The sequence below is a fragment of the Eptatretus burgeri genome, chromosome 2, assembly GCF_056783735.1.
Source record: "Eptatretus burgeri isolate ZD-2024b chromosome 2, Ebu_testis_v1, whole genome shotgun sequence".
Taxonomy (NCBI): domain Eukaryota; kingdom Metazoa; phylum Chordata; class Myxini; order Myxiniformes; family Myxinidae; genus Eptatretus; species Eptatretus burgeri.
Genome location: NC_140962.1, coordinates 34,916,787 through 34,930,331, shown reverse-complemented (window position 1 = coordinate 34,930,331; position 13,545 = coordinate 34,916,787). Strand labels below are relative to the sequence as shown.

Genomic DNA, 13,545 nt, shown 5'->3' with positions numbered 1-13,545 from the left:
ATGGGCTCCTTCTGAGTGTGGGCCTGGCACCATTGTAAACCTGGCACTGACCACACGCTTTCCAATCTCTGCTTGTTGCCTTTCAAGGATCTTCTTTTATTACTTGCTTTAATCTACAAGGATCTTCTGTTGTTTTGTTCTTCCTTTATGCATTTCCTGTTTATATCAGACTATGCTTTTTTCTGCCTGCTTCTCTCTTTCAATCTTGAGACATGTCAGACAAGGGTTGTACAGTTTCCGAAGAGTCAGTTGCTCGGGAGATGGTCACAACAGATCTGGATGCTGCAGCAGAGCGACTGTACAGTCGGCTATATACGTCAGAAGAATTGTCTCCAGTCACAACCAGGCCCAGTGATACATTTGTCATCCCAAGCAGCCCTCGGTGAGACATCAGAGCTTGGTTGTGATTTATGTGTGTGAATGGTCAACATTTGTGCTTCTTTCTATAAGGCCAAATGTTTATATTTTCTCTTCATTTTTCTCTCTTTTTGTCCTCTTCCTTGTATACATCCAATTTGTCCTTTTCCTTATATTGCACAAATACTACTAACTCTGAGAAGGCAATGGCAAACCACCCAATATAACGCTCACCTTAAAACTGCTTCGGCAGTACTGAACCTACCTTCGGGCATAACACCAGAATACGATACGATGCTACTAACTATTTTCTTATCCCTCCTCCACTTAACATACTTCGTACTCCTGTTGCTCTTTTCTTCACCTAGATTGGACTGTAGCCCAGCTCGGCATCGTCTGGCTGTACGACCAGCACACAAGGCACCACCATCACGCTCCTCTCTACGAGATTTGTCAGCACCAACAGTGAACAATCACAACACCAAAGTGAATAACCCAGGCACAAAGTTTCACAATTGTGGTGAGAAAACATAGAAATCGTTTTTCAGACTTCATATATTGTTTCATCAAAATGTGCAATTATTTTAATCATTATTACTTTAAGCTAATCTTTTTTGTCCTGCTTTAATTTTGTTTTAGTACCTCCTGCTCCAGCTCCAAAACCGACCTTTCTGGATCACTCCGCACATCAAGGCCTTACAAATGGGCGGCAATTTTTTGGAGACATTCCCAAGGATGATCTCGGGCCACCTCCCATACCTGGCTACAACATTTCAAGTGGACCAAGGTTGAGAGGGGAAGGACAACTGGTTTCAAAAAGGAGTGGATCCACTGCTGCTCCGTACAAAAAAGTTATGCTCATCCAGGTCAAAGGTCAGACCATTATTTAATTAATGGACAAATGTTTACCCTTCATTTTCTATTGTGGAATTTTACGATGCATTTTGGCTTTACTTTCCATGTTTTCCATGTAGGCTTTGAACATGTCCAGGGTAGACTCGTCGAGCCGCGAGCGAGTTCACTCAACAGTGGAGACTGTTTTGTGCTCGTCACCTCTCGCCACTGCTACTTGTGGCTCGGACGCAAGGCTAGCCGTTTGGAGAGAACAACGGTCAGTTCATTTAGTACTTATCAACAATTACTTTACACCCCTATCACATTTCCACACCAGTACTTGATTTGTTTGTGCATTTTTTTTTGTGTACTTGTGGATTTTTGTTTTTGTGTTATTCTGGTTGTGTTACGGCTTGTTCTCGATACTTAACCATTTCCCTGAGTAATGGCTGAAAATTTGATGTCTTTATTGTAATCCACAATGGATCTTGAGACATTCCAGCTGAACTCCCAAAGTAGTAATAATAATAACAAGCTGAAACCCCGTCACAGACGGATGCTTCAGAGTTGAAGGTTGACTATTGGCACTATGTGCGATGCACTCTTATAGGTACGAAGTTTCTTTCAGTCCAGGTCACAATACCGAGAAAAACGTGACGTGACCGCAAGGAGGAGCACAAAATTGGTCCTTCAGTATTAATATATAGATAGCCAAACCCGCGCTCTGCACGAAGTTTCTAGAGTGAGGGTTCATTCGGACGTCAATATATCCAGTGTTCACAATGTGATTTATCGAATTTCTTTATATACAATGTTTCTTGTTGCATTTTTTGTGTCAAATTCACATTCTGAGGTAGTCAGCGCGTGCAGAAGAGGGTTTTACATTGCAGATGCTGTTTTTGAGGAGTGGCATTATGCCTCTCAGTGGTGACGGTCTGTGGACAACAGACGTGATGATGTCATGACGTCCTTACGCCTCTCAGCGGCGACGTCACATGTCGCCATGCAAACAAATGTAAAACGAAAAGTGTTTATTCTGCTTCAGAGTTGGAGGTTGACTATTGGCACTATGTGTGATGCACTCTTACAGGTACTAAGTTTCTTTCAGTCCAAGTCACAGTATCGAGAAAAACATGACGCAGCCGCTAGGAGGTGCACAAAATTGGTCCTTCAGTATTAATATATAGATAATAATAATAATGTGTAATTAATAAGAATGCATAATTATGAGGTCAGCTCACTTGATGTCCTCAGATCCGTCCGTCTGTCTGTCTGTCTGTCCGTCAACAATTTTTATTTTTCTATCTCCTCCTAGACGTCTCGGCCGATTGAGTTCTAACTTGACACGATGCTAATACCAGTTGCTCTCTATAGATCGTCTGAGTCCTTATTCGCATTTTCGCCTCAGGGTCGAGGTTACAGGGTCGTCAAGTGCAAAATGGCCAATTGGTCAAATGGCCTTTAAGGAAGCATCGAACGGCTATAATGCATAATGGGTTTCATAGGGATTATTAAGAAGATTTAATTTGACCAACTAGTTTCTCGTTACGTCTGTCTTCTGGCCCTGTGTATTGGGCAACACAAGGTCTGCTGACTTCAACACGGTCTCGCGCATTTATTTTAAATTCAATTTAAATTCTGTTTTCACATTTCATAGTCGCTAAGGTTGATTAATACTCGGTTGCATTAAGTTTTGTATCTGAGCCGACCGTCAAACCTGCCCGGGTGTAATATATATATATATATATATATATATATATATATATATATATATATATATATATATATATATATATATATATATATATATATATATATATATATATATATATGTATATATATGTATATGTATATATATATATATATGTATATATATGTATATATATATATATATATATATATGTATATATATATATATATATATATATATATATATATATATATATATATATATATATATATATATATATATATATATATATATATATATGTATATATGTGTGTATATATATATATATATATATACTGTGTATCGCAAACCATGGTGTTTGTCCATGCGTTCGTCTCTGTCCAATTTACGGTGACCGCTTCCCGTGATGCATTTGAAAAGCCAATGATTGGTTATTTTGCATTTTCATGTCACCTTTCCGATGCAATATAATCAGTCACTTTACTGTCTCTTCCAGTCACGTTCAAAATTGATGAAAACATCCAGATTGAAATAAATTTAATACAGATCTTCATGCAGTTATGTAGAATTTAAAATAGCTATATTTTGTCTCTTTTTTTTTTAGACAAATTAACCTCTGCCGCCCGGTGTTGCACCAGCATTTCATGGCGGGCATTACAAGTGCCTTGGAGCTTTGGCTCTGAGTGAAACCAAGAGTGCTGCACAATTCACCTTTTTTAAGTCCATGAAATAATTTAAATTGAAAGATTAACTTCAACTTTTCTTGGCACTGGGGACGTATACTTTTGTGAATAGATAATAATATAATGTCCTGAGCAGTAGATAATAATATAAAGTCCTGAGCAGCACCATGAACATTCATCTTTGAAATGTGATCAAATGTGTTTGATTTGATTGGCCGAGTTTTTGGTCGACATATTCAGAATGGCGAAGCATTTGGTGCTCACTTTATGGTTTGTATGTGTTCAGGGGTGAGTTCTTGATCATGCAAAGCATCTTAAAGCTATGGTGAAAAAATTTGGGATTGAGGACCTTCAAACGTTGAGCATTTGGATGTATGCTGGAGAAGCTGCGGCTTCTCCAGGCAATGTAAATGCCCTCACGGTTTGCAGCGTCACTGGCAATGAGGATCATCTGCAGAAGAACATGTAGAATATCCAAGAACATGATTGATGCAGACAATAGTAATCATCTAACCATAGTTTGGCTTGGTCAGGACTAACGTTGATGACCACTCCTCCTGAATTGTCCAGTAAATCACTTATTCTTAAGCATGTAATCGACTTGGTCAAGCGTCAGAGCAAAGTTGCATGAGTGAGTCTGAATACAGGTAAGAGATTGACATCTCCTCTCTTGTCAAGGTTATGCCTTACGACTCTAGACATGCAGTATGCCAGAAAGGCCTCACTACCTGCCACTGTCCTTGTGTGTATACGGTCTGCTACAGTCACAGTAAAGCACTACTGCTTCATGAGTAAAGGTGAAGAGTTTGAGTGTAATAGATATGTTTTCTGAACTTTGTACACAGTACAATGACGATGATACTGGTGTTTGTGGCTGTGCAATTATGACAGGCCTGGGAACTGGCAAGCACGATTCAGACAAGGAGGGACCTCGGCTGTCGTGCTGGAAGTGTAACGGTCATTGATGAGGAGGCTGGCACTGAAGGAGGAAAGAACAAAGGCTTTTGGAGTCACCTTGGTGGAAATGCTCCTTACCAAGGCACGTGAGAATTGCTTACAACTATCTGTCCTTGAGGACTCAAAATCAAATCATTCTGACTTCAGTCTCGAAGGACTTGTTTAAGTCCGATATAATTTTAATTAATAATGGCAATAATTTATGAACTTTACTTTCTTTGCATAATATTTCTACTTCTTATAAGATTATTCTTCATTAAAAAAAAAACGTACAAAGTTGCGTTGTATCTTGCTCACATGTCTGTGTTTATTAAGTGTTTGGTTTATGTAATTTGAATGGCCCTTTTGTCTTAACTTGTAAGCCAATCACTTTGTGTGAACATGTGCCATTTATCAATGACATGTGAATGGGATAAGGGGTGAGCAGGTGTTGGGGATGGAGCATTCAAGCATGTTTGTTATTATCCTCAACTTTTCCATAATTTCAATAGTTTACTTCAATTCATTTTAAATTGCAGTATTCATATGAAACAATTATTTTAAGCCCGAGTGCAGTACTGCCGTATGTCCATATGAGATGTGTAATCTAGGTTCGATTCCCGACGTTGTTGTGCTTCATCGTGCCGAAACCTCTTTTGGTGTTACATTTCATCAACAGAAATGAGTTGTTGAACTGGCCTTTCACAGGCAGGATATGTTTCATCACAATATCCCTCCCTCGGATGGCCGTTAAGCTGGGTTAGCTGGTGGACGTTGAAGATCCCATAGAGCGGGCGAGTTATCGCCGGCATCTTGTACAAATTCCAAATTCCTGCCCGAACGTGACGTGTCACTGATGCAACCAGAACCTCATCAGTGATGCAACCACGACACACCAAATTTGTCATTGAATCTCCTCCCAAGATGCAAAGATTGGAGGCATCAGTAAAACTGTACAAAATGTATACGATATCATCGTATGAAATACATTCATTCTTGTAATTAGCATTCACCTTGCAAAATGAATTCTATTTGTTTCCTGCTCATTAGGTTTTGGCTATTTGGCCCGCCATGCCTGTGTCTTTCCCACATCATTTGAAAACTGGACGTTATCGTGGAAAAAAAAATCAAACTCCTGGAAGTTGTACAAATCATTTTACAGTCCACTAAATTATCAGTGGGATGGAAAATGAAAACGATAGTCATGATATATGTGGGGGGGAATGCATTGAAACATGTGTCTGTCTGTTTGTGGGATGAAATGTGTTGAAACTTGGTGGTTGTATTCGGGATGTGCATGGGAGCACTCTACAAATGACCCCCATCTGCCGCTCCCATCGGGAGAGGGTGTTTCTACTTAACTTAATATATCAATTTCCTTATGTTAACCCCCCTCCTAGTACAAGCTATTCCATGAGTCTCGACGATGTGCACACACAAAAAAATATCTCTGTGAACAAGTCATCCTTGCGTGCACACGACAATAAATTTCTCTTCACATCAATTATTGGTGTCAAACCCCTCCATGTCACTACCGCACCCCCCCCTCTTCTATCTGCTTTCCCCTCATCCCAGGCCCTCAAAGTTTCTCCCCTGCCCTTCCACCTCTCACTTTGTCCCCTTTCAGCTTCACCCCTGCCCCGCACCCCCCCCAGCTTTGCCCCAGACCTGTACCCCCTCATTTTCCCCTCAGTCACTCACCCTCACCCCAACTGCACATCCCTCCAGCTTTGCCCCAGCCCCACTCCCCCGGCTTCACCCCAACCCTGCGCCCCCTAGCCACCCTCCCCCGCCAGCTTCGCCCCAACTCCACACCCCCTTACCTTAATCCCAGCCCACCCCCCCTCGAGGTTCAACCTAGCCCCACACCCCTCTCCAACTTTGCTCCAGCTCTGCAGCCTCCCAGATTTACCCCAGCCCCACACCCTCCAAGCCTCCCCCCAACCTCGTACCCTCTCCTTGCTCCTTTCCCCATTCCTGCACCCTATAAGCAGCTCCTCCTCTCCTGTCCCTAACTGTGGGGACCTCAAATGTCCGAGGCCTCTGTTCCAACCTGATGGATCTTTCAATCGAATACACTGCCGATAAACCGAACATCATCTGCTTAATTGAATCCTTCTTCCCAAGGGACATCCCTGATTCCTTAGTGTCTCTCCCTGGCTATTGTCTCCTCTGGTTTGATTGACCTGAACTTTGTCCTGGTGGCGGAGTCACACTGTACATCATGAACTCCATTCCTCACTCTCCGTGTACTGCTCTTACACTTCCCAAACCCCAGGAGTACTTCTGGCTGTGACTTCCCCTCTGATCCCACCCCTTGTTTGTCTGTGTTGCACTATCCTCCAAACAGTGACAACTCCATCTCTCTCACTCTCTCACTCTTTCACTCTCGGCATGGACCAACTTTTAATCACTCAATCATCCCAACTCATTCTTCCTCATATGTGGTGATTTTGATTGTCACCGTGCAAATTGGCTGGATGTTGGTACCTCTCTCTCATCAGCAATGACACTTCTGCAAAGGACTTCTGTGACACTATGGGGCTGACTCAATCTGTAAACTTTCCAACCCGGATTTCTCCCAATGGCCAATCCTTCCTTCTCGACTTGGTTATGACTAACTTTCCTGCTAATGTCTTGTACTCTTCCTCTGCTCCAATTGGTTCATCTTATATCATTTGCTTGCGAAGGTTAACATCTCTCCAGCTATTGTCAGAGAACAGCCTCAATGCTGAAGAATATGGCAGGTCACTCAGGCCAACTAGCAGGGACTGCAAGCAGCCTTCTCTCTTCACGATTGGTCTCCTTTGCCTATCACCCCTGATATTAATTCAGCCTGGTAATTCTTCCACAGAAATCTGCTCTCCCTTATGCACAAATTTATCTCATCTCATCTTCAGTTATTTTACCCATCCTCCCACTCTTGATACTCTGAATCCTGCGGTGAGGCAGTTGCTTTAAAACAATGTGCATTCTCTTCCAGGAAGGCAAATTCGACTGAAGGCTGCAATCTCGGATCGTTCCACAAAGGCCGCAAAAAGTGTGTGTCCACTCTAAGGAGAGGCAGAAAACATCTGTCCAACTTCACGATTGAACTTTCAAATTTGTCTCTCTCCTCTAAAACCTGGCGGCACCTTGTTAAGTCTGTCTCTGGTGTATGCTCCCCTTCCATCCCTTCCCTCTCTTCAAATGGCACCACAGCCGATTCCACTCGTGAGAAAGCCTAATTAAATGCCTCAATTCTCTGTTTGCTTCCAAATCTTGTGTCCCCAAACCCTCACTCTGTATACCAACCCTTTCCAGTCGTACCTAACTGCTCCTGGACTCTGTGCCTTTTGTACCTGATAATATGGAGAAGTTTCTGGCGACCCTTGACTAATTCTGCAACTGGACAGAATGGCATCAGTTCACGTGTCCTAAAATCCTGCTCTGCTGCTCTTGCACATTCTCTTTCTGCTGTTTTCACCCTATCATTTGCATTGTCATCTTCCATCTGCTTGGAAATCCACCAACATCACCGCACTACATACGAAAGGTGCAAAAACTGATCTCCTCAACGACAGACCTATCAGCTTACTTCCAATCATCAGCAAGGTCATGGAATCCATCATCTCATTTGATATGAAATGCTTAATTTTCTCCAACAACCTCATTTCAGATCACCAATTTGGTTTCAGACCAGGTCACTCCACCTTGGACATGCTGCTTCTACTCACCCAATGATGGATGGAGACCCTCAATGTCATATTTGAGATCAGGGCCGTCCCTCTACATATCAGGCCTAGTTTGTCACACTTTTACTTGCTTTAGATTGCTAAAAAGGCAAAGGACATTTTGTTTACAAGTGGATTTGTTACTTTTGGAATTTATTGAAAATTCTGAAATGGCTACCACTCTCCCCCAATGTACTCTGTGATTTTTGTTTGTATCTGAATGCTACACAATATATTTCATCACTTTTCAATTTTCATATTTTTTGTAGACCTGCCTGCATCCCAATGCCTTGGAAATTTGGCCACCTTGCTTGTTTCGCTTCCCTCAAAACAAAATGTTTCTTCAAATGTTTGGGGAAATTGAGATAATTATTTTTGGGTTAACACAAGGCTGATGTTTAATAAAATACGTGTTGGCGTTTTAACATTAAGCCTGTGCATTTTCAAATTGTTTTTGAGGATGTACACGATTTGCAGTTTGACACTGGTTTGATCACATGCCGAGTTTTTGAAGTGCAGTCACATTGCTTTGAAAAGACAGCACGCAGAGCCTGCAAAACAGTCTTGGTTTTAATTTGCAGCCGCACGAGGAGATGTGGAGGATGCGCAGTATGAACGCGCTATCGCAGAGACCAACTGCATTTACCGCATGCTGGGGGACAAACTCATTCCTGAGGATGCAGCCTGGGGACGTGTTCCACAGCAAGCGCTCCTGGGTGACTCGGACGTAAGGATGAGTGAGGCACCATGTGGAAACCTACATGACTGTTGACTGGCTTTCCTCGCTGAAAACTGCCATGCACTTACTTTGGTTCTCAATATTTCCTTTCAACCCACTGCTACATCATTTTTATGATCTTCTCCAATTATCCCTTCATTTAAGTCGTTCGGCGCCATCCTTTCACATCATATTACGACTCACGTCCCACCTTTTTCTGTCTCATTTTCCTTTTGCACTCTATCTAATGTCCAAGCATGACCCATCATGATTTCCCATCATCAAAATTACAATTGCCAAACTTTTAACCTTTTGAACCCTCGTGGCCATTTTACCGGCTGCTATTTAAACCTCCATATACCCGAATGGCTGTTTTACCGGTCACTATTCAAACCTCCATATATTTGAGTGGCCGGATTTTTCTCTAGCGAGCCCAGGGTGGGGGAGCCGAAAGTCCGAGGAGCTCAGGGTTCCAAAGGTTAAAAGTCCCCGGCACAACATGACATGTCTTTTACCAGAATCAGATGGCATCATATTGCTGGTCCTAATCATGTACATTATCCCATGGAACTGGCATACCCCTTTGTATCAAATTTTGAAACTCATTTTGCTGTGCGATTCCCACCATTGAAACTTACACGCTCTGCAAGAGGTGGTCCAAATTGATGTGACTTAATTGGAAATTTGAGAGAGTCTTCCACATTGTGGGTGGTAACAAAGGTTGCTTGTTAAACTAGTATTTCACACATTAGATCCTTTGACCATGGTCATACCTTTGTCTTTGCAATACAGTACTCTTTTCTTCAACATTCTCCACCATACTCTTTGCTACTCTTAGGTGTTGGTGTTTGATTTTGGCAGCGAGGTGTACGTGTGAGGTTGCTTGTTAAACTAGTATTTCACACATTAGATCCTTTGACCATGGTCATACCTTTGTCTTTGCAGTACAGTACTCTTTTCTTCAACATTCTCCACCATACTCTTTGCTACTCTTAGGTGTTGGTGTTTGATTTTGGCAGCGAGGTGTACGTGTGAGGTTGCTTGTTAAACTAGTATTTCACACATTAGATCCTTTGACCATGGTCATACCTTTGTCTTTGCAATACAGTACTCTTTTCTTCAACATTCTCCACCATACTCTTTGCTACTCTTAGGTGTTGGTGTTTGATTTTGGCAGCGAGGTGTATGTGTGAGGTTGCTTGTTAAACTAGTATTTCACACGTTAGATCCTTTGACCATGGTCATACCTTTGTCTTTGCAGTACAGTACTCTTTTCTTCAACATTCTCCACCATACTCTTTGCTACTCTTAGGTGTTGGTGTTTGATTTTGGCAGCGAGGTGTACGTGTGAGGTTGCTTGTTAAACTAGTATTTCACACATTAGATCCTTTGACCATGGTCATACCTTTGTCTTTGCAGTACAGTACTCTTTTCTTCAACATTCTCCACCATACTCTTTGCTACTCTTAGGTGTTGGTGTTTGATTTTGGCAGCGAGGTGTACGTGTGGCATGGGCAGGAAATAGCACCGAGTTCCCGACGTGTTACCTTCCAACTGGCGAAGAAACTGTGGAATGGCACCTTTGACTACTCCACATGTGATATCAACCCATTGGACCCTGGTGCCTGCAATAGCCGCATCCCGAGGTAAAGCAAGAGGGATAATGATTTTGATATTGGTCAAAACATTTTGAGGATAATTTAGTCTGATTTCAACAATTTTCACCTGAACTCTTTAATTTAATTCACCTGAACACCTGAACTCACTTGAATTTAATAATAAATAAAAGGCAACCACAACTGCTCTCTGATGCAGTACTAGTAAGGAACTTGCTGTCCTTGGGGGGGGTGGGGAGGGGATGGTTGGTAGGTTGGCGCTCTCATTTGGTTGTACCTTTGTGTCAATGTTAAAGATTCCTGGTATATTTCCTAAAGAGTGGCCCTTTGTGCTGCTGCCTTGGTCAATTTCAACTCCCTGGGCGATTACTGACAGAGGTCTCATGAGGCTCCATGACAGCAAGCAAGTGGCAGGTGTACAGACAGGTGACTGCTGTTTTAACGGGTGTTGAAAAGATCATGGTTTTGGATGGGGAATGATCTGAGATGGTGGTGAACAACTGTCTTGAAGAGTTGGAGGGAAGAATGAGATTGAAGTGAATGTGGAAGTTGGTTCTGCAGGTGGGGAAAAAGGGGGAACAAATGAGTGGAGGTGAGCAGTGATCCTGGATTTCGGGAGTTTCACTAGAAGGGGGTTGTTGTTGGACCACATGCATCCTGCAGATACCTGGGGTGGGGGTGGATGCAAAGCATGGAGAGGGCAGAGGGTGCAAGATCAGAAAGAAGGCAGGAGAAGACAGAGACCACTGAGATGTCGGCATTGCCACAGTGACAGGCCCATAGACTCAGCTTCATCGTGGGAGATTCCAATGATCTTGAAAGCCTTGGTTTCCATGGCATCAAGCTGAGCAAGGCACGAGACAGGGGCCCAGAGGGGATAGTAGTATTCAGATGTGTCAAAGAAGAAATTTGCACGATGGAGGATGCCCAGTCGGTATCCAAAAAGTTAACACCAAGGCACACAAACTTCCTTATAGCAATCATTGCCATGCGCCCTTCCAATAGGGTGGTCCAAAAACAGCAAAAAAAAAGACTCAGATGTTTCCACAAGCCTTAAATGATTCCATTATGATTGAATAACGCGCATAAAAAAATTTAAGTTGATCGGAGGTGATTTAGAGGTCGCTCCATATGACGACTTTTAGTTTCATGAGTTGGTTAAATTAGGGTATGGCCAGGTACGATTACGGATACTTCTGGATGTCCGAGGTGGAAATGGAGTGCATTTTCGAACTCTATGGGGTCGATTTACTCTAAGAAATGACTGCTCCGACATTGAATTCACTCCCATTTCTAAAATATGACCTAAAACAAGATTTATCATTACTGGAGTTGAGTAACTAATCCTACTCATTTCGATACTTTCTAATCTATAATTAATTTGTTGCCCGTCTAAACATTTCTTAGAGTAAATCGACCCCACTGAGTTCGAAAATGCAGTCCATTTTCACCTAGGAAGTTCAGAAGTGTACGGATTCGCATCTCACCATACCCTAATTTTTCAATCAATGGAATTACAAACTATTAAAATATTTCGTCTCATTTACCAAATACCACTATCATCTCCGGCTCTATTGCTGTGTCCACTCCCGCCTGAACTTATTTCTTGCCGGCCCAACATCCAGTGTTTTAGATTCAATGATTCACGAAAAATATGTTAGTTATTTATTTAGTTGTTATTATATTAAATTGGGGTTTATTACAACATTCTATTTTTTTCAACTTTTTTGGACCACCCTACCTTCCAATTTCTAACATCTTTCCCATCAAGTTACAACATGAAAATTGGAACAAAGGAATGGAGGTAAATGTAACTTGGATTTAGGGAGAGAACAGGTTGTGGGTTGCTGAATAATTGTGTGGAATCTGATGTGGAAGAGTGGAATTAGGGCAACACCAGAAGATGGCAGTGGTAAATTTTGAAGCCACCACTTTGTCTTGAAGGGGAGAGGAGCAGTACCTGCACCCTAGATTCCTCTTGACTGAAACAATTACCCTCAGGTTTTGGTATTCTTGGGATAAAGGGGATTTTCAGTGGTGCCATCTCACAGAGGAGAGTTATACCAAGTGCTTGAACATTTTGCTTCAACTGAAAAGTGCGACATAAATTGGTCGATGGTGATATGGATGGAGTTCTTCGACACTGTTAGGAACTGAGAGCCGCCAAGGATGTCTTTGCTGTGTGTGGAGTTCCAGGATGTCTCCTGCCCTGTAGGTGAGATTAAATTTTATTATTGGCAAAATTGCTAGACCAATGAGCTCCAATGACTGCAGCTCTGCCAGAAGTTGACTGCAGAAGGAAATTGAAATTTGGAGAGACAGAGTGAGTGAATTGTAATTAGAGGTAATGAACATCATTTCTGGGTGATGGATCAGTTTATTTTCTCCAGATTGGTGAACAAGGATCCCTTTGCAGCCTGCGTGCCATTCGTGTAAGAGATTTTCTGGCACGGAGTGGAGTTATCTGGAAAGTGATATAGCTGTTTTCCAAAGAAGCTGAGAGATTGTCAATATAAACTAGGAATGGGATAGATGTCATAAAACTACCTCGAGGGCTCTAGGGCCCGGAGTCTGAGGATGCCATTGAGGCCTGCACATGACTTATGAGCACAAATAAAATCCACAAGTCTAGTTGCCAATGACAGAAAGTTTGGTGACCAGAGCTGGGTACCAAATGGTGTTGATCTCTCTTGTGGAAATGTCCAGTTAAGATTGGAGTTAAGAACCTCTTGATTGGAGTTCAGAGCATCCATCCATCCATTGCTGAGTTAGCAGAAGGAACATATCTCGAGTGGGAATGACCAGAACCGAAGCCAAGTTGTATGATCTGAAATCAAATAATTGAAAGTGCTTTTATGTGTCGCTTTTCTCCCATCTACTTGTGGTTTTGAACTAAGCCTATGGTTCACAGAAAGTGGGCTGAGAGGAGTGTGGGAAATGGGAGAGGATGTTGTTTTATATATTTATATATATATATATATATATATATATATATATA

General features: G+C 42.1%; 1 protein-coding gene across 1 annotated transcript in view; it reads left to right on the top strand.

The window, feature by feature from the left end:
• LOC147031784 (uncharacterized) overlaps window positions 1-13,545 on the top strand; it is an 86,468-nt gene that overhangs the window by 30,738 nt on the left and 42,185 nt on the right. The window contains exons 13-20 of the mRNA XM_085849968.1: window positions 211-382; window positions 726-877; window positions 997-1,230; window positions 1,332-1,468; window positions 4,456-4,603; window positions 8,795-8,940; window positions 10,402-10,577; window positions 10,866-10,890. Coding sequence (XP_085706094.1) covers window positions 211-382; window positions 726-877; window positions 997-1,230; window positions 1,332-1,468; window positions 4,456-4,603; window positions 8,795-8,940; window positions 10,402-10,577; window positions 10,866-10,890 — 1,190 coding nt within the window. The remainder of the gene's footprint in view (window positions 1-210; window positions 383-725; window positions 878-996; window positions 1,231-1,331; window positions 1,469-4,455; window positions 4,604-8,794; window positions 8,941-10,401; window positions 10,578-10,865; window positions 10,891-13,545) is intronic.